The sequence below is a fragment of the Ranitomeya variabilis genome, chromosome 3 (assembly GCF_051348905.1).
Source record: "Ranitomeya variabilis isolate aRanVar5 chromosome 3, aRanVar5.hap1, whole genome shotgun sequence".
In the NCBI taxonomy this organism is placed as follows: Eukaryota; Metazoa; Chordata; class Amphibia; order Anura; family Dendrobatidae; genus Ranitomeya; species Ranitomeya variabilis.
The window spans coordinates 776,604,817-776,626,615 of record NC_135234.1 but is presented as its reverse complement, the minus strand read 5'-3'; the positions used below and the strand labels follow the sequence as shown (position 1 = coordinate 776,626,615).

General features: G+C 44.6%; 1 protein-coding gene across 1 annotated transcript in view; it reads right to left on the bottom strand.

The window, feature by feature from the left end:
- Positions 1–21,799, bottom strand: part of LOC143817468 (short transient receptor potential channel 2-like) — a 135,524-nt gene that overhangs the window by 32,161 nt on the left and 81,564 nt on the right. Inside the window, exons 2-3 of the mRNA XM_077298902.1 lie at positions 8,046–8,738; positions 650–853 (exon numbers count right to left, since the gene is read on the bottom strand). Of these exons, the coding sequence (XP_077155017.1) occupies positions 650–853; positions 8,046–8,738 (897 nt within the window). The remainder of the gene's footprint in view (positions 1–649; positions 854–8,045; positions 8,739–21,799) is intronic.

Genomic DNA, 21,799 nt, shown 5'->3' with positions numbered 1-21,799 from the left:
TCCTTGTGACCAGTCTCCTGTTTGTGAAGCTAAGTTTGCTTGTTCATTTTTGCTCATTATCTCCTTGATAACGTTTCTCAGTATATGATGAGTTCAGTCCAGCTTGCCTAAATGTGATATTCTCGCTTGCTGGTTAGTTCTGGGGTGCAGAGTGCACCCCCCACATCGTGAGTCGGTGTGGGGGTTCTTGCATTTTCTGCGTGGCTTATTTTTGAAAGTTTTTATACTGACCGCACAGACTCCTACCTATTTTCTATCTATCTAGTATTAGCGGGCCTCATTTGCTAAACCTGTTTCATTTCTATGTTTGTGTTTTCCCCTTAACTCACCGTTATTATTTGTGGGGGGCTTTCTATAACTTTGGGGTTATTTCTCTGAGGCAAGTGAGGTCTTTGCTTTCTCTCTAGGGGTAGTCAGTTTCTCAGGCTGTGAACGTGGCGTCTAGGTTTTCAGGAAACGCTCCACGGCTGCCTTTAGTGTGTGTGGATAGGATCAGGATTGCGGTCAGTATAGCTTCCACATCCCCAGAGCTTGTCCTATGTATTCAGGCCATATTTGCCTGGTCAGTTTGAGATCCTGCCACCGGATCCATAACAATAACCTCTCTAAGGACCTCTGAAGTCCATGTAGGTGTCCCACATATAGTTACCCGCTTCTGGTTGTGGTGCACTGCGAGCCGCAGCCTGGCCAGGTTGGGGATTCCTTCCTCAAACGCCTGGTTGTCCAACTCTTCTTCGTCGCTGTCATCCCCACAGTCGTTGAGAACGGCGGTGACTTCACTCTGATTACGACACATTCCCAGCAACTCCACGGCAAACTCCTGGCTCAGGTCCTCCAGGCTCAGGTACTCGGGCTGCAGAGACCACAGGACACATTGCAGTATATGGCATGTATACCTGGTCGTTCAGTGATGTGAAGGGATGTCATTCTATGAGGGTCTGTACTATGGTAATGCTCAGCCCCACACACTCTGTACGGGGTCATAGAAAGATTAATGTCTGTTATATGAAAGTACCGGGAATATGAAGCACTGCTCCATGACAGCCGCTCTGGTGTCTCCTGCACAATGTCCGATAGCTGTGAGCCAAGCAGTGCTATAAAGGTATGAGTATACAAGATCAAAAAGAGCTGTGAACATCAAGCCTCCAATCTGTGCACAAGTGAGATTAAAACAAACACCTGGGAGCATAGCACCGGACTCCAGGGACTGGAGAACTAAAGCACCGGACAAAAGGACTGGAGAACTAAACCACCGGACACCAGGGACTGGAGAACTGAAGCACCGGACACCAGGACTGGAGAACTAAAGCACCGGACAACAGGACTGGAGAACTAAACCATCGGACTCCAGGGACTGTAGAACTAAACCACCGGACACCAGGGAATGGAGAACTAAACCATCGGAAACCAGGGACTGGAGAACGAAAGCACCGGACACCAACACTAGAGAACTAAAGCACTGGACACCAGGATTGGAGAACTAAAGCACCAGACACCAGGGACTAGAGAGCTAAACCACCGGACACCAGGGACTGGAGAACTAAACCATGGGACACCAGGGACTGGAGAACTAAAGCATCGGACACCAGGGACTGGAGAACTAAAGCACTAGACCCCAGGGACTGGAAAACTAAACCACCAGACACCAGGGACTGGAGAACTGAAGCACCGGACACCAGGACTGGAGAACTGAAGCACCGGACAACAGGACTGGAGAACTAAACCATCGGACACCAGGGACTGGAGAACTAAACCACCGGACACCAGGGAATGGAGAACTAAACCATCGGAAACCAGGGACTGGAGAACGAAAGCACCGGACACCAACACTAGAGAACTAAAGCACCGGACACCAGGAGTGGAGAACTAAAGCACCAGACACATCAGGGACTGGAGAGCTAAACCACCGGACACCAGGGACTGGAGAACTAAACCACCAGACACCAGAGACTGAAGAACCAAACTACCGGACCTCAGAGACTGGAGAACTAAACCATCGGACCTCAAAGACTGGAAAAGACTGGAAAATTGAACCACTAGACACCAGAGACTGGAAAACTAAGCCACCGGACCTCAGAGACTGGAGAGCTAAACTACTGGACCTTAGAGACTGGAGGACTAAACCACCAGACACCAGGGACTGGAGAACTAAACTGAAAGTACCGGGAATATGAAGCACTGCTCCATGACAGCCGCTCTGGTGTCTCCTGCACAATGTCCGATAGCTGTGAGCCAAGCAGTGCTATAAAGGTATGAGTATACAAGATCAAAAAGAGCTGTGAACACCAAGCCTCCAATCTGTGCACAAGTGAGATTAAAACAAACACCTGGGAGCATAGCACCGGACTCCAGGGACTGGAGAACTAAAGCACCGGACAAAAGGACTGGAGAACTAAACCACCGGACACCAGGGACTGGAGAACTGAAGCACCGGACACCAGGACTGGAGAACTAAAGCACCGGACAACAGGACTGGAGAACTAAACCATCGGACTCCAGGGACTGTAGAACTAAACCACCGGACACCAGGGAATGGAGAACTAAACCATCGGAAACCAGGGACTGGAGAACGAAAGCACCGGACACCAACACTAGAGAACTAAAGCACTGGACACCAGGATTGGAGAACTAAAGCACCAGACACCAGGGACTAGAGAGCTAAACCACCGGACACCAGGGACTGGAGAACTAAACCATGGGACACCAGGGACTGGAGAACTAAAGCATCGGACACCAGGGACTGGAGAACTAAAGCACTAGACCCCAGGGACTGGAAAACTAAACCACCAGACACCAGGGACTGGAGAACTGAAGCACCGGACACCAGGACTGGAGAACTAAAGCACCGGACAACAGGACTGGAGAACTAAACCATCGGACACCAGGGACTGGAGAACTAAACCACCGGACACCAGGGAATGGAGAACTAAACCATCGGAAACCAGGGACTGGAGAACGAAAGCACCGGACACCAACACTAGAGAACTAAAGCACCGGACACCAGGAGTGGAGAACTAAAGCACCAGACACATCAGGGACTGGAGAGCTAAACCACCGGACACCAGGGACTGGAGAACTAAACCACCAGACACCAGAGACTGAAGAACCAAACTACCGGACCTCAGAGACTGGAGAACTAAACCACCGGACACCAGGGACTGGAGAACTGAAGCACCGGACACCAGGACTGGAGAACTAAAGCACCGGACAACAGGACTGGAGAACTAAACCATCGGACTCCAGGGACTGTAGAACTAAACCACCGGACACCAGGGAATGGAGAACTAAACCATCGGAAACCAGGGACTGGAGAACGAAAGCACCGGACACCAACACTAGAGAACTAAAGCACTGGACACCAGGATTGGAGAACTAAAGCACCAGACACCAGGGACTAGAGAGCTAAACCACCGGACACCAGGGACTGGAGAACTAAACCATGGGACACCAGGGACTGGAGAACTAAAGCATCGGACACCAGGGACTGGAGAACTAAAGCACTAGACCCCAGGGACTGGAAAACTAAACCACCAGACACCAGGGACTGGAGAACTGAAGCACCGGACACCAGGACTGGAGAACTAAAGCACCGGACAACAGGACTGGAGAACTAAACCATCGGACACCAGGGACTGGAGAACTAAACCACCGGACACCAGGGAATGGAGAACTAAACCATCGGAAACCAGGGACTGGAGAACGAAAGCACCGGACACCAACACTAGAGAACTAAAGCACCGGACACCAGGAGTGGAGAACTAAAGCACCAGACACATCAGGGACTGGAGAGCTAAACCACCGGACACCAGGGACTGGAGAACTAAACCACCAGACACCAGAGACTGAAGAACCAAACTACCGGACCTCAGAGACTGGAGAACTAAACCATCGGACCTCAAAGACTGGAAAAGACTGGAAAATTGAACCACTAGACACCAGAGACTGGAAAACTAAGCCACCGGACCTCAGAGACTGGAGAGCTAAACTACTGGAGCTTAGAGACTGGAGGACTAAACCACCAGACACCAGGGACTGGAGAACTAAACCACCGCACACCAGGGATTGGAGAACTAAACCACCGGATACCAGGGACTGGAGAACTAAACCACCGTATGCCAGGGACTGGAGAACTAAACAACAGGACATCAGAGACTGGAGAACTAAACCACTGGACAACAGGGACTGGAGAACTAAACCACAGGACCTCAGAGACTGGAAAACTAAACCATCGGACACCAGGGATTGGAGAACTAAGCCACGGGACCTCAGAGACTGGAAAACTAAACCACCGGACACCAGGGACTGGAGAACTAAACCATCGGACACCAGGGACTGGAGGACTAAACCATCAGACACCAGGGACTGGAGAACTAAACCACTGCACACCAGGGATTGGAGAACTAAACCACTGGACACCAGGGACTGGGGAACTAAACCACAGGACATCAGAGACTGGAGAACTAAACCACCGGACAACAGGGATTGGAGAACTAAACCACTGGATACCAGAAACTGTAGCACTAAACCACTAGACACCAGAGACAGGAGAACTAAACTACGGGACCTCAGAGACTGATGAACTAAACCACAGGACATCAGAGACTGGAGAACTAAACCACTGGAACTCAGATACTAGAGAAATAAATCACGGAACCTCAGAGACTGGAGAACTAAACCATTGGACACCAGGGATTGAGAACTAAGCCACGGGACCTCAGAAACTGGAAAACTAAACCACCGGACACCAGGGATTGGAGAACTAAACCACCGGATACCAGGGACTGAAGAACTAAACCACCGGACACCAGAGACTGGAGAACTAAACCACCGGACACCAGGGATTGGAGAACTAAACCACTGGACATCAGAAACGGTAGCACTAAACCACTAGACACCAGAGACTGGAGAACTAAACCACAGGACACCAGAGACTGGAGAACTAAACTACGGGACCACAGAGACTGGAGAACTAAACCACAGGACACCAGAGACTGGAGAACTAAAGCACCAGACACCAGGGACTGGAGAGCTAAACCACCGGACACCAGGGACTGGAGAACTAAACCATCCGACACCAGGGACTGGAGAACTAAAGCACCTGACACCAGAGACTGGAGAACTATACCACTGGACACTAGAAACTGTAGCACAAAACCACTAGACACCAGAGACTGGAGAGCTAAACTACAGGACCTCAGCAACTGAAGAACTAAACCACAGGACACCAGAGACTGGAGAAATAAACCTCCAGACACCAGGGACTGGAGAACTATACCACTGGACACCAGAAACTGTAGCACTAAGCCACAGGACACCAGAGACTGGAGAACTAAACCATGGGACCTCAGAGACTGGAGAACTAAGCCACGGAACCTCAGAGCCTGGAGAACTAAGCCATCGGACACCAGGACTGGGGAACTAAACCACGGGACCTAAGAGACTGGAAAACTAAACCACCAGACACCAGAGACTGAAGAACCAAACTACCGGACCTCAGATACTGGAGAAATAAACTATAGGACACCAGAAACTGGAGAACTAAACTACCGGACCTCAGAGACTGGAGAGCTAAACCATCGGACCTCAAAGACTGGAGAATTGAACCACTAGACACCAGAGACTGGAAAACTAAGCCACCGGACCTCAGAGACTGGAGAGCTAAACTACTGGACCTTAGAGACTGGAGGACTAAACCACCAGACACCAGGGACTGCAGAACTAAACCACCGCACACCAGGGATTGGAGAACTAAACCACCGGACACCAGGGACTGGAGAACTAAACCACCGGATGCCAGGGACTGGAGAACTAAACAACAGGACATCAGAGACTGGAGAACTAAACCACCGGACAACAGGGACTGGAGAACTAAACCACAGGACATCAGAGACTGGAGAACTAAACCATCGGACACCAGGGATTGGAGAACTAAGCCACGGGACCTCAGAGACTGGAAAACTAAACCATCGGACACCAGGGATTGGAGAACTAAGCCACGGGACCTCAGAGACTGGAAAACTAAACCACTGGACACCAGGGACTGGAGAACTAAACCATCGGACACCAGGGACTGGAGGACTAAACCATCAGACATCAGGGACTGGAGAACTAAACCACCGCACACCAGGGATTGGAGAACTAAACCACTGGACACAAGGGACTGGAGAACTAAACCACAGGACATCAGAGACTGGAGAACTAAACCACCGGACAACAGGGATTGGAGAACTAAACCACTGGATACCAGAAACTGTAGCATTAAACCACTAGACACCAGAGACAGGAGAACTAAACTACGGGACCTCAGAGACTGATGAACTAAACCACAGGACATCAGAGACTGGAGAACTAAACCACTGGAACTCAGATACTAGAGAAATAAATCACGGAACCTCAGAGACTGGAGAACTAAACCATCGGACACCAGGGATTGAGGACTAAGCCACGGGACCTCAGAAACTGGAAAACTAAACCACCGGACACGAGGGATTGGAGAACTAAACCACCGGACACCAGGGACTGAAGAACTAAACCACCGGACACCAGAGACTGGAGAACTAAACCAACGGACACCAGGGATTGGAGAACTAAACCACTGGACATCAGAAACTGTAGCACTAAACCACTAGACACCAGAGACTGGAGAACTAAACCACAGGACACCAGAGACTGGAGAACTAAACTACGGGACCTCAGAGACTGGAGAACTAAACCACAGGACACCAGAGACTGGAGAACTAAACCACAGGACACCAGAGACTGGAGAACTAAACCACAGGACACCAGAGACTGGAGAACTAAACCACGGAACCTCAGAGACTGGAGAACTAAACCACGGAACCTCAGAGACTGGAGAACTAAACCATCGGACACCAGGACTGGAGAACTAAACTACGGGACCTCAGAGACTGGAGAACTAAACCACGGGACCTCAGAGACTGGAGAACTAAACCACGGAACCTCAGAGACTGGAGAACTAAACCACGGAACCTCAGATCCTGGAGAACTAAACCACGGAACCTCAGAGACTGGAGAACTAAACCACGGAACCACAGAGACTGGAGAACTAAACCATCGGACACCAGGACTGGAGAACTAAACTACGGGACCTCAGAGACTGGAGAACTAAACCACGGGACCTCAGAGACTGGAGAACTAAACCACGGAACCTCAGAGACTGGAGAACTAAACCACGGAACCTCAGAGACTGGAGAACTAAACCACAGAACCTCAGAGACTGGAGAACTAAACCACGGAACCACAGAGACTGGAGAACTAAACCATCGGACACCAGGACTGGAGAACTAAACTACGGGACCTCAGAGACTGGAAAACTAAACCACAGGACACTAGCAACTGGAGAACTAAACTACTGGACCTCCGAGACTGGAGAACACCACAGGACACCAGAAACTGGAGAACTAAACTACCGGACCTTAGAGACTGGAGAACTAAACCATCGGACCTCAGAGACTGGAGAATTGAACCACTAGACACCAGAGACTGGAAAACTAAGCCACTGGATCTCAGAGACTGGAGAACTAAACCTCCGGACACCAGAGACTGGTAAACTAAACCACCAGACACCAGGGATTGGAGAACTAAACCACTGGACCCCAGAAACTGTAGCACTAAACCACAGGACACCAGAGACTGGAGAACTAAACCACAGGACCTCAGAGACTGGAGAACTAAACCACAGGACACCAGAGACTGGAGAACTAAACCACAGGACACCAGAGACTGGAGAACTAAACTACTGGACCTCAGAGACTGGAGAATTAAACCACTAGACACCAGAGACTTAGACACTAAACCACTGGACACCAGAGACTTTGACAATAAACCACTAATCACCAAGGCCTGGGACACAAAACCACTGGACACCAGGGACTGGAACACTACATCAGCAAATACCAAGCTATCAGTACACTAAATAACTAGACACCATGGACTGCGACACTAAAGACAACGCAGAAGCACATAAGTTAGTATTCACCATATTAGTAACATTATGCTCCAAACTATAAAAATAAGTAACCGACCTTAAACTCTGGCTCCTTTCTGGAAAGTCTCTTCAGTTCTCGACTCAGCCTAAAGGCTCTCAGCATGGCGTCTTCGCTTGCGATGGACAGATAGGCCCTGCTGGCGATTCCTTTATAAGTGTTGATTCGAGACAGCGAGAATTTGAGAAGGTCGTACTTGCGTCCATTGCTGCACTCCAGACATGTGCAGGAGATCTTGTGCGGAGTGGTGATCACATGGCCTTTCTTCATAAGCATCTCCACAATTTCATACAAGTCTTTCTCACAGGCCAAGGTCAGTGGAGTCACTCCAGGAGCAAAGCGGGAGTTGTCAATAGAGTTGTCGAAGAAAGCCATTGAGAACGACTTGATGTCCATCTTCAGCCCTTTCTCTTGATCCAAGCGATCCAGTAACATCTTAACCACATGAGGTTGGTTGGTGTCAACAGCTACGAGGAGAGCTTCATGGATCTGCCGGAAATCAAACTTCACACAATGCAGCAGGGTCTTCATAATCTCTTCATTTCCTGTACGGATGGCGAGATTGAGAGCCTCCCGCCATGATCTGTCCTCACTATCGTCCAACTGTCGCAGGATCCCGTCACTGACATGGAGAAGCTGCTGCACCTGAGGAAGGTTCCCATCATGTATAGCATTGATCAGAGTTACCGGAAACTTCAGCTTCTTATTCACTATTTCTCTCCAGTTTGCTTGCTAAAAAAAAAAGAAAATATAACTATTATAATGCTGCCCCTATGTAGACGAAAATGACTACTATAATACTGCCCCTATGTACAGGAATATAACTACTATAATACTGCCCCCTATGTACAAGAATATAACTACTATAATACTGCCCCTATGTTCAAGAATATAACTACTATAATACTGCTCCCTATGTACAAGAATATAACTACTATAATACTGCTCCTATGTTCAAGTATATAACTACTATAATACTGCTCCTATGTACATGAATATAACTACTATAATACTGCTCCTATGTACAAGAATATAACTACTATAATACTGCCCCTATGTTCAAGAATATAACTACTATAATACTGCTCCCTATGTACAAGAATATAATTACTATAATACTGCCCCTATGTTCAAGAATATAACTACTATAATACTGCTCCCTATGTACAAGAATATAACTACTATAATACTGCTCCTATGTACAAGAATATAACTACTATAATACTGCTCCTATGTACATGAATATAACTACTATAATACTGCCCCCTATGTACAAGAATATAACTACTATAATACTGCCCCTATGTTCAAGAATATAACTACTATAATACTGCTCCCTATGTACAAGAATATAACTACTATAATACTGCTCCTATGTACAAGAATATAACTACTATAATACTGCTCCTATGTACATGAATATAACTACTATAATACTGCTCCTATGTACAAGAATATAACTACTATAATACTGCTTCTATGTACAAGAATATAACTACTATAATACTGCCCCTATGTACAAGAATATAACTACTATAATACTGCTCCTATGTACAAGAATATAACTACTATAATACTGCTCCTATCAACAAGAATATAACTACTATAATACTGCTCCCTATGTACAAGAATATAACTACTATAATACTGCTCCCTATGTACAAGAATATAACTACTATAATACTGCCCCTATGTTCAAGAATATAACTACTATAATACTGCTCCCTATGTACAAGAATATAACTACTATAATACTGCTCCTATGTATAAGACTATAACTACTATAATACTGCTCCTATGTACAGGAATATAACTACTATAATACTGCTCCTTTGTACAAGAATATAACTACTATAATACTGCTCCTATGTACAAGAATATAACTACTATAATACTGCTTCTATGTACAAGAATATAACTACTATAATACTGCCCCTATGTACAAGAATATAACTACTATAATACTGCTCCTATGTACAAGAATATAACTACTATAATACTGCTCCTATGTACAAGAATATAACTACTATAATACTGCTCCTATGTACAAGAAAATTGTGGTGAAATATGTGTGTGTATATATGTGTGTGTGTGTGTGTGTGTGTGTAGTGACCTATGTATAGGTATTGTGTGACTAGTAACATCTGTCCTGAAGACTGCATGTCTCACCCAGGTGTTAATATGTATTTTCCTAAGTCAAGCAGACTTCTGTCTCCAAATCTCACCAGGGGGTCTGTCACGATTCACACCGTGACCGTCACCCCTACGTCACGGATCGGGGTGACTTTAGGCCAACAGACGGCTGTCACATGTGCAGGGGGGCTTATCTTAGTTATCCCTCCACTGCTACAATGTGAAGAAAAAACACACACAAGGCTATTGACCTCTTAGTTTACAGCAGGGGCTTATTTTAGGTATCCCACTGCTCTTCAATATACCCCGAACTGCAGGGATTTCTGTATATCCCGCTTACAGTTCCACTTGAAAACTTGCAGCTCTCTGGCGCCCCCCTTACTCTCAGGTCAGATTACGTACTGCACCTAGGGTAATTAGTCGCCAGAAAGGCTGCCTTCTATGTACTGGCTATTGGGCACGCTGCAACGAGGCAATATAAATACTCCCACTCAGGCAGAAACAATAATTATTAACGCCGCAGTCGCTACAACGACACCCAAAGGCCCAGCACAAAGGTAAGCTGCCACCAGCTTCAATTAAACGGGTCTGAAGCTAACCCAAAACAGTAGCGTAATTCCCTTCAGAAGGCTTAGGGTACGTTTTAGAACAGGAGAACGGAAACTAGAAATTTATATATTTTACTCCGAAAAAGGCAGTGTTTGTATAAAAATATTACAAGGATGTTACAAAATGAGACAAATGAAGCATAATAATAATTGTAAATTAAAAGGATTAAATGAGAAAAGGTAAAACTCACATGTTCTCAGTTCATTTCAGGCAATCAGGCTAGTCGGTGGAGTTCCCATATGTCCCAATGCATCAGGACGGGCAGTCAGGCTTCTCAGGTCAAAACTCACTCCTGGGGGCCTGGCAGTGGCAGAAACTTATAAACCGCAGCCCGTGACATCACCAACAGTGTTGTGAATTTACCTTTTGGCTCCCTCTAGTGGCTACTAGTGATTTGACTCTGGGTATGTCATTCATCCCTTGTATGCTCACCTGGGTCGTTAGGTCAGGGGTGTCGCTATATAAGCTCCCTGGACCTTCAGTTCAATGCCTGGCAACGTTGATATCAGAGCTAATCTGTAGTGCTCTGGTCTGCTGATCCTGGTTCCTGCTTGATTAAGCTAAGTCTACTTTCTTGCTTTTTGCTATTTGTTTTTTGTTTTGCATTTTTGTCCAGCTTGTACATAATCTGTTTCCTGACCTTGCTGGAAGCTCTAGGGTGGCTGGTGTTCTCCCCCCGGGCCGTTAGACGGTTCGGGGGTTCTTGAATCTCCAGCGTGGATTTTTGATAGGGTTTTTGTTGACCATATAAGTTATCTTACTACATTCTGCTATTAGTAAGTGGGCCTCTCTTTGCTAAACCTAGTTCATCTCTGTGTTTGTCATTTCCTCTTACCTCACCGTTATTATTTGTGGGGGGCTTGTATCCTACTTTTGGGGTCTTTTCTCTGGAGGCAAGAGAGGTCTTTGTTTTCCTCTTCTAGGGGTAGTTAGCTCTCCGGCTGGCGCGAGACATCTAGCGACCAACTTAGGCATGTTCCCCGGCTACTTCTAGTGTTGGCGTTAGGAGTAGATATATGGTCAACCCAGTTACCACTGCCCTATGAGCTGGATTTTTGTACTTCGCAGACTTGCTGATATCTCTGAGACCCTCGCCATTGGGGTCATAACAGTTTGCCAGGCCATTAAATGTTAAATGCATTGCAGAAGCGGGATTATAAGAAAGAAAGTTCTGAGGTTTTTTTTTTTTTTCTCTCTCAGTTTTTTTTTTTTTTTTTTTCTTTTCCCCTTTACCTCAGAGTGGCTTGTGATTGCTGCAGACATGAATGTCCAGACCTTGATTACAAGTGTGGACCAGCTTGCTGCTCGTGTGCAGGGCATACAAGATTATGTTATCAGAAATCCTATGTCAGAACCTAAGATACCGATTCCTGAACTGTTTTCCGGAGACCGATTTAAGTTTAGAAATTTCAGGAATAATTGTAAATTGTTTTTGTCCCTGAGACCCTGTTCCTCTGGAGACTCCGCTCAGCAAGTGAAAATTGTTATTTCTTTTTTACGGGGCGACCCTCAGGATTGGGCTTTCTCGCTGGCGCCAGGAGATCCGGCATTGGCTGATATTGATGCGTTTTTTCTGGCGCTCGGTTTACTTTATGAGGAACCCAATCTTGAGATTCAGGCAGAAAAAGCCTTGCTGTCTATGTCTCAGGGGCAGGACGAGGCTGAAGTGTATTGCCAAAAATTTCGGAAATGGTCCGTGCTGACACATTGGAACGAGTGTGCATTGGCTGCAAATTTTAGAAATGGCCTTTCTGAAGCCATTAAGAATGTGATGGTGGGTTTTCCCATTCCCACAGGTCTGAATGATTCCATGGCCCTGGCAATTCAAATTGACCGGCGGTTGCGGGAGCGTAAAACCGCAAATTCACCTATGGTGCTGTCTGAACAAACGCCTGATTTAATGCAATGTGATAGAATCCTGACTAGCAATGAGCGGAAAATTCATAGACGCCAGAATGGCTTGTGTTACTACTGTGGTGATTCTACACATGTTATCTCAGCATGCTCTAAACGTATAGCTAAGGTTGTTAGTCCTGTCGCCATTGGTAATTTGCAACCTAAATTTATTCTATCTGTAACTTTGATTTGCTCACTGTCATCGTATCCTGTCATGGCGTTTGTAGACTCAGGTGCTGCCCTGAGTCTTATGGATCTGTCATTTGCCAAGCGCTGCGGTTTTGTTCTGGAGCCATTAGAAAATCCTATCCCTCTTAGGGGTATTGATGCTACGCCTTTGGCAAAAAATAAACCGCAGTTTTGGACACAGGTTACCATGTGCATGACTCCCGAACATCGGGAGGTAATACGTTTTCTGGTTCTGCATAAAATGCATGATTTGGTTGTTTTGGGTTTGCCATGGTTACAGACCCATAATCCAGTCTTGGACTGGAAGGCTATGTCAGTGTCAAGTTGGGGCTGCCATGGAATTCATGGAGATTCCCTGCCCTTGTCTATTGCTTCTTCTACGCCTTCGGTAGTTCCGGCGTATTTGTCTGATTATCAGGATGTCTTCAGCGAGTCTAAGTCCAGTGCACTGCCTCCTCATAGAGAATGTGACTGTGCAATAGATTTGATTCCTGGCAGTAAGTTTCCTAAGGGAAGACTGTTTAATTTGTCGGTACCTGAACATACCGCAATGCGTTCATATATCAAGGAGTCTCTTGAGAAGGGGCATATCCGTCCTTCTTCTTCCCCTCTTGGTGCGGGATTCTTTTTTGTGGCCAAAAAGGACGGATCTTTGAGGCCTTGTATTGACTATCGGCTTTTAAATAAGATCACTGTCAAATTTCAGTATCCTTTGCCGCTGTTGTCAGATTTGTTTGCCCGGATTAAAGGTGCCAAGTGGTTTACCAAGATAGACCTTCGTGGTGCGTACAACCTTGTGCGCATTAGGCAAGGCGATGAATGGAAAACCGCATTCAATACGCCCGAAGGTCATTTTGAGTACTTGGTGATGCCATTTGGGCTCTCTAATGCACCTTCAGTTTTTCAGTCCTTCATGCATGACATTTTCCGGAAGTATCTGGATAAATTTTTGATTGTTTATCTGGATGATATTCTGTTTTTTTCTGATGATTGGGACTCGCATGTGGAGCAGGTCAGGATAGTTTTTGAGATTTTGCGTGAAAATTCTTTGTTTGTAAAAGGCTCAAAGTGTCTTTTTGGTGTACAGAGGGTCCCCTTTTTGGGGTTCATTTTTTCCCCTTCTGCTGTGGAGATGGACCCAGTCAAGGTCCGAGCTATTCATGATTGGACTCAACCCTCGTCAGTTAAGAGTCTTCAGAAGTTCTTGGGTTTTGCTAACTTCTACCGTCGTTTTATCGCAAATTTTTCTAGCGTTGTTAAACCGCTGACGGATATGACCAAGAAAGGCTCTGATGTAACTAACTGGGCTCCTGCTGCCGTGGAGGCTTTCCAGGAGTTGAAACGCCGGTTTACTTCGGCGCCTGTTTTGTGCCAGCCTGACGTCTCACTTCCCTTTCAGGTTGAGGTGGATGCTTCAGAGATTGGGGCAGGGGCCGTTTTGTCGCAGAGAGGCCCTGGTTGCTCCACTATGAGACCTTGTGCCTTTTTCTCTAGGAAGTTTTCGCCGGCAGAGCGAAATTATGATGTGGGCAATCGGGAGTTGTTGGCCATGAAGTGGGCATTTGAGGAGTGGCGTCATTGGCTCGAGGGTGCTAAGCATCGTGTGGTGGTCTTGACTGATCACAAAAATCTGATGTATCTCGAGTCTGCTAAACGCCTGAATCCTAGACAGGCCCGCTGGTCATTGTTTTTCTCCCGTTTTGACTTTGTGGTCTCGTATTTACCAGGTTCTAAGAATGTGAAGGCCGATGCTCTGTCTAGGAGCTTTGTGCCTGATGCTCCTGGAGTCGCTGAACCTGGGGGTATTCTTAAGGAAGGAATTATCGTATCAGCTATTTCTCCAGATCTGCGACGTGTGTTGCAGAGATTTCAGGCTGGTAGGCCTGACTCTTGTCCACCTGACAGATTGTTTGTGCCTGCTAAATGGACCAGCAGAGTCATTTCCGAGGTTCATTCCTCAGTGTTGGCAGGGCACCCGGGAATTTTTGGCACCAGAGATCTGGTGGCCAGGTCCTTTTGGTGGCCTTCCTTGTCAAGGGATGTGCGGTCATTTGTGCAGTCCTGTGGAACTTGTGCTCGAGCTAAACCTTGCTGTTCTCGTGCCAGCGGGTTGCTCTTGCCCTTGCCTGTCCCGAAGAGACCTTGGACACACATCTCTATGGATTTCATTTCTGATCTTCCGGTGTCTCAGGGCATGTCTGTCATCTGGGTGATATGTGATCGTTTCTCCAAGATGGTCCATTTGGTTCCTTTGCCTAAGCTGCCTTCCTCTTCTGATCTGGTTCCTGTGTTCTTCCAGAACGTGGTTCGTTTGCACGGCATTCCTGAGAATATTGTGTCGGACAGAGGATCCCAGTTTGTTTCCAGGTTCTGGCGATCCTTTTGTGGAAGGATGGGCATTGATTTGTCGTTTTCGTCCGCTTTTCATCCCCAGACTAACGGACAAACGGAGCGTACTAATCAGACTCTGGAGGCTTATTTGAGGTGTTTTGTCTCTTCTGATCAGGATGATTGGGTGACCTTCTTGCCGTTGGCTGAATTTGCCCTTAATAATCGGGCTAGTTCCGCCACCTTGGTTTCGCCATTTTTCTGCAACTCTGGTTTCCATCCTCGTTTTTCCTCGGGACATGTGGAGCCTTCTGACTGTCCTGGGGTGGATTCCGTGGTGGATAGGTTGCAGCAGATCTGGACTCATGTGGTGGACAACTTGAAGTTGTCACAGGAGAAGGCTCAGCGTTTTGCCAACCGCCGCCGCGGTGTGGGTCCCCGACTTCGCGTTGGGGATTTGGTATGGCTGTCTTCTCGATTTGTTCCTATGAAGGTCTCCTCTCCCAAATTTAAGCCTCGCTTCATTGGTCCTTACAAGATATTGGAAATCATTAATCCTGTATCCTTTCGCCTGGATCTTCCGGTGTCGTTTGCCATTCACAACGTATTTCATAGGTCCTTGTTACGGCGGTACGTTGTGCCTGTGGTTCCTTCTGCTGAGCCTCCTGCTCCGGTGTTGGTGGAGGGCGAGTTGGAGTACGTGGTGGAGAAGATCTTAGATTCTCGTCTCTCCAGGCGGAGGCTTCAGTACCTGGTCAAGTGGAAGGGCTATGGTCAGGAGGATAATTCCTGGGTGGTCGCCTCTGATGTGCATGCGGCCGATTTAGTTCGTGCCTTTCACGCCGCTCATCCTGATCGCCCTGGTGGTCTTGGTGAGGGTTCGGTGACCCCTCACTAAGGGGGGGGTACTGTTGTGAATTTACCTTTTGGCTCCCTCTAGTGGCTACTAGTGATTTGACTCTGGGTATGTCATTCATCCCTTGTATGCTCACCTGGGTCGTTAGGTCAGGGGTGTCGCTATATAAGCTCCCTGGACCTTCAGTTCAATGCCTGGCAACGTTGATATCAGAGCTAATCTGTAGTGCTCTGGTCTGCTGATCCTGGTTCCTGCTTGATTAAGCTAAGTCTACTTTCTTGCTTTTTGCTATTTGTTTTTTGTTTTGCATTTTTGTCCAGCTTGTATATATATCTGTTTCCTGACCTTGCTGGAAGCTCTAGGGTGGCTGGTGTTCTCCCCCCGGGCCGTTAGACGGTTCGGGGGTTCTTGAATCTCCAGCGTGGATTTTTGATAGGGTTTTTGTTGACCATATAAGTTATCTTACTACATTCTGCTATTAGTAAGTGGGCCTCTCTTTGCTAAACCTAGTTCATCTCTGTGTTTGTCATTTCCTCTTACCTCACCGTTATTATTTGTGGGGGGCTTGTATCCTACTTTTGGGGTCTTTTCTCTGGAGGCAAGAGAGGTCTTTGTTTTCCTCTTCTAGGGGTAGTTAGCTCTCCGGCTGGCGCGAGACATCTAGCGACCAACTTAGGCATGTTCCCCGGCTACTTCTAGTGTTGGCGTTAGGAGTAGATATATGGTCAACCCAGTTACCACTGCCCTATGAGCTGGATTTTTGTACTTCGCAGACTTGCTGATATCTCTGAGACCCTCGCCATTGGGGTCATAACACAACAGGGCAGGCTTACCCAGACCCTCCTCTCTCTTCAGTCTTAGTAAATTTCACACAAGTTTGTCTAATGCCTGTATCTCCGCTCCAGAACATGTCAGAATCATAACACACCCAGCATTCATCTTGTATAAAGATTTGCTCTCTATAGATACTAAATTCAGGCTAGTAGGGACACTCAGTTCCAGAAAAATCCATACTCTGTCCCTGTTGGACTTGGAAGCTCCTGCTTACAGTGATGGAGAGATGCGCCAATGGACTTTAGCAATATCTACTCATTATTTTCCTAGCCTAAATCGTTTGCCCAATATCTTGCAATATTAGGACAAAGGACCTCATGTTTTACAAGGGAGATCCAACCAGTTTAAGCTGGTACAACTGTCTATGCATCTATCCCGATCGTAAAAATTCCTTTAGGAGGGGCATGAGGGATTTGGGAGCTGAAAGTCAGGAATGCAGCAAGAAGCCATAAAGGCTCTTCTGCACACACATTCAGAAACACACGGAAGGGGGGGTTTTCTAGCCCGCAGCTTTTGGGACCATGGTCAGAAGTGCAAAAATCCCTCAGCTATGGTTTTTTACATTATCGGACATACATTTTCCTCACAGGGTCTAGCTAGAACCAAGAAGAAAGGGTAACACTTGACACCTCCTAGCTCTTGGAAGAGAGATGTCAATTATGACCTGATAGTATCTCTGTGAGAACGTTTACACAAAGGATCTCAAGAGAAAATAATATATTCATTGGTAGCGCAGCAGTGCTCAAATCAAAAACAAGCAATTATGATATTGACCTGAGGGGTTGGTCTAGAAATCTGACCTCCAGATCAAAGCTATAAATTAATAAGAAGAAACCTGGCACTCAACTTTGAAGTGATCAATCTGGTAATTTAATATGATTCACTGTAGTAGTCCAAAAAAGTTTCGGTCTTACATCAGACCTTCTTCAGTTACAAGTTACAGTGTTCCTATTGGTTTGATAATGCCAATAGGTGCAGTAGCAGATCACTGGATCCAGGGGACTGTGTATCCTGGAAAAAAAGAGTAATGAAGCTTGATTGCTGCTAGGAGAGGATGCAATGTTCACCGCTAGTAGCTTCATTACTCTTTTTTTCCAGGATACACAGTCCTCTGGATCCAGTGATCTGCACCTATTGGCATTATCAAACCAATAGGAACACTGTAACTTGTAACTCAAGAAGGTCTGATGTAAGACCAAAACTTTTTTTGACTACTACAGTGAATCATATTAAATTATCTGATTGATCACTTCAAAGTTGATTGCCGGGTTTCTTATTATTATTGATAACGGTGTTGGAGCCTACCCTGGCACGGTTCTCTTTCTCAAAGCTATAAATTAGACCTGTATACCTAGAGTTGTGTTCACATGTGAGGGCAGCCTGAGAAGCTGATGTGTTCCACCAACTCCATATTCACCCCCCTCAAGGAGCAGAAAGCAGACTACCAAGTTAGATGATTTCTGTAAGTTTTCTCCTGTTTATGTTATGCTGTTTTGCATAAGTTGTATGTCTTTTTATAATCATATTTTTATACCTTTTTCTTACTGTAAGCACTGAACCTTTTTGTATTAAAGTATAAAACTTTAACAAGTTGAACCTTGAATGTTCTAAAAGAATCCATAGCCTTAAACTGTATGAATCGTATGAGTGGTAGACAGTATTATTAATATTTCCAGGACTCATCACCCGTGTGTTCGATGAGTGGTGGCAGCGTGTATGAGCGGGTGTGTGGCCTGGGTCGGTGGGTGATTTATGCTCCCATTATAGCATAGGACAGAGGCTGAATGCAGGACTGAGAGTGGGGAGATAGATTAACCCTTGCAGGCACAACCCCAAGTCGCATGCTGAGAGCGGATACGTGACAAATTAGTGACACCACGGAGTGGGGATCCGTGACAAATATAACTACTATAATACTGCTCCTATGTACAAGAATATAACTACTATAATACTGCCCCCTATGTACAAGAATATAACTACTATAATACTGCTCCTATGTACAAGAATATAACTACTATAATACTGCTCCTATGTACAAGAATATAACTACTATAATACTGCCCCTATGTACAAGAATATAACTACTATAATACTGCTCCTATGAACTAGAATATAACTACAATAATATTGCCCCTATGTACAAGAATATAACTACTATAATACTGCTCCTATGTACAAGAATATAACTACTATAATACTGCCCCTATGTACAAGAATATAACTACTATAATACTGCTCCTATGTACTAGAATATAACTACTATAATATTGCCCCCTATGAAAAAGAATATAACTACTATAATACTGCGCCTATGTACAAGAATATAACTACTATAATACTGCCACGAAGTATAAGAATATAACTACTATAATACTGCCCTCTATGTACAAGAATATAACTACTATAATACTGCTCCTATGTACAAGAATATATCTACTATAATACTGCGCCTATGTACAAAAATATAACTACTATAATACTGCCACCAAGTATAAGAATATAACTACTATAATACTGCCCCCTATGTACAAGAATATAACTACTATAATACTGCTCCTATGTACAAGAATATAACTACTATAATACTGCTCCTATGTACAAGAACATAACTACTATAATACTGCTCCTATGTACTAGAATATAACTGCTATAATACTGCTCCTATGTACAAGAATATAACTACTATAATACTGCCCCTATGTACAAGAATATAACTACTATAATACTGCTCCTATGTACAAGAATATAACTACTATAATACTGCCCCTATGTACAAGAATATAACTACTATAATACTGCTCCTATGTACAAGAATATAACTACTATAATACTTCTCCTATGTACAAGAATATAATTGCTATAATACTGCTCCTATGTACAAGAATATAACTGCTATAATACTGCCCCTATGTACAAGAATATAACTACTATAATACTGCTCCTATGTACAAGAATATAACTGCTATAATACTGCTCCTATTGTTATGATCTGGTGGCCTAGGAGCAGCATGAGACGTACTCTGGAGAAGGTGGTACCTGTACTGACCGCAGACCCTGAACTTAACACCGCAACTAGAAGTAGCCGTGGAATGTACCTAACACTCCCTAGACTTCTCAACACAGCCGGAGGACTAAATACCCCTAGAAATAGAAAAGGGAAAACTATCTTGCCTCAGGGAAAATCCCCAAAGGATAGCCAGCCCCCCACAAATATTGACTGTGAGAGGAGAGGGAAATAACATATTCAGACTGAAATAAGGATTTAGCAAAGGAGGCCGCTTCTAGCTAAATAGAAAGGATAGGACAGAGTACTATGCGGTCAGTATTAACACACTAAAAATATCCACCACAGAAAATACAAAATCTCCACATCTAACTAAAGATATGGAGGGTATATCTGCATCTCCAGAGATACCAGCTTGGCTGAACAAATCCTTATACAGACCAAGCTGGACAAGGCAAAACATGAAAAAGAACTGAACAATAAGGCCCACAGCATGTGGACTGCAAAAAACAAGGCCAGAACTTATCTTTGTAGAAATGAACAGCAAAGCAGGAGAGACCAGGAAGAGATGTGAATCCTCCAGGAACAATGGACAACTGGCACTGACTAAAGGGTCAAGCAAGACTAAATAGCCCAGTCAGAATTGCAATAAGTGGACACACCTGATGAAAGACAGCAGCACTACCACTTATAACCACTGGAGGGAGCCCAAGAGCAGAATTCACAACATCCTATGTACAAGAATATAACTACTATAATACTGTCCCTATGTACAAGAATATAACTACTATAATACTGCCCATATGTACAAGAATATAACTACTATAATACTGTTCCTATGTACAAGAATATAACTACTATAATACTGCTCCTATGTACAAGAATATAACTACTATAATACTGCTCCTATGTACAAGAATATAACTACTATAATACTGCCCCTATGTACAAGAATATAACTAATATAATACTGCTCCTATGTACAAGAATATAACTACTATAATACTGCCCCTATGTACAAGAATATAACTACTATAATACTGCTCCTATATACAAGAATATAACTACTATAATACTGCTATGTACAAGAATATAACTACTATAATACTGCCACTATATGCAAGAATATAACTACTATAATACTGCCCCCTATGTACAAGAATATAACTACTATAATACTGCTCCTATGTAGAAGAATATAACTACTATAATACTGCTCATATGTACAAGAATATAACTACTATAATACTGCTCATATGTACAAGAATATAACTACTATAATACTGTCCCTATGTACAAGAATATAACTACTATAATACTGCTCCTATGTACAAGAATATAACTACTATAATACTGTCCACATGTACAAGAATATAACTACTATAATACTGCCCCTATGTACAAGAATATAACTACTATAATGCTGCCCCTATGTACAAGAATATAACTACTATAATACTGCCCTCTGTGTACAAGAATATAATTACTATAATACTGCCTCTATGTACAAGAATATAACTACTATAATACTGCCCCCTATATACAAGAATACAACTACTATAATACTGCCCCTATGTACAAGAATATAACTACTATAATACTGCTCCTATGTACAAGAATATAACTACTATAATACTGTCCCTATGTACAAGAATATAACTACTATAATACTGCTCCTATGTACAAGAATATAACTACTATAATACTGTCCACATGTACAAGAATATAACTACTATAATACTGCCCCTATGTACAAGAATATAACTACTATAATGCTGCCCCTATGTACAAGAATATAACTACTATAATACTGCCCTCTGTGTACAAGACTATAATTTCTATAATACTGCCCCTATGTACAAGAATATAACTACTATAATACTGCTCCAATATACAAGAATATAACTACTATAATACTGCCCCTATGTACAAGAATATAACTAC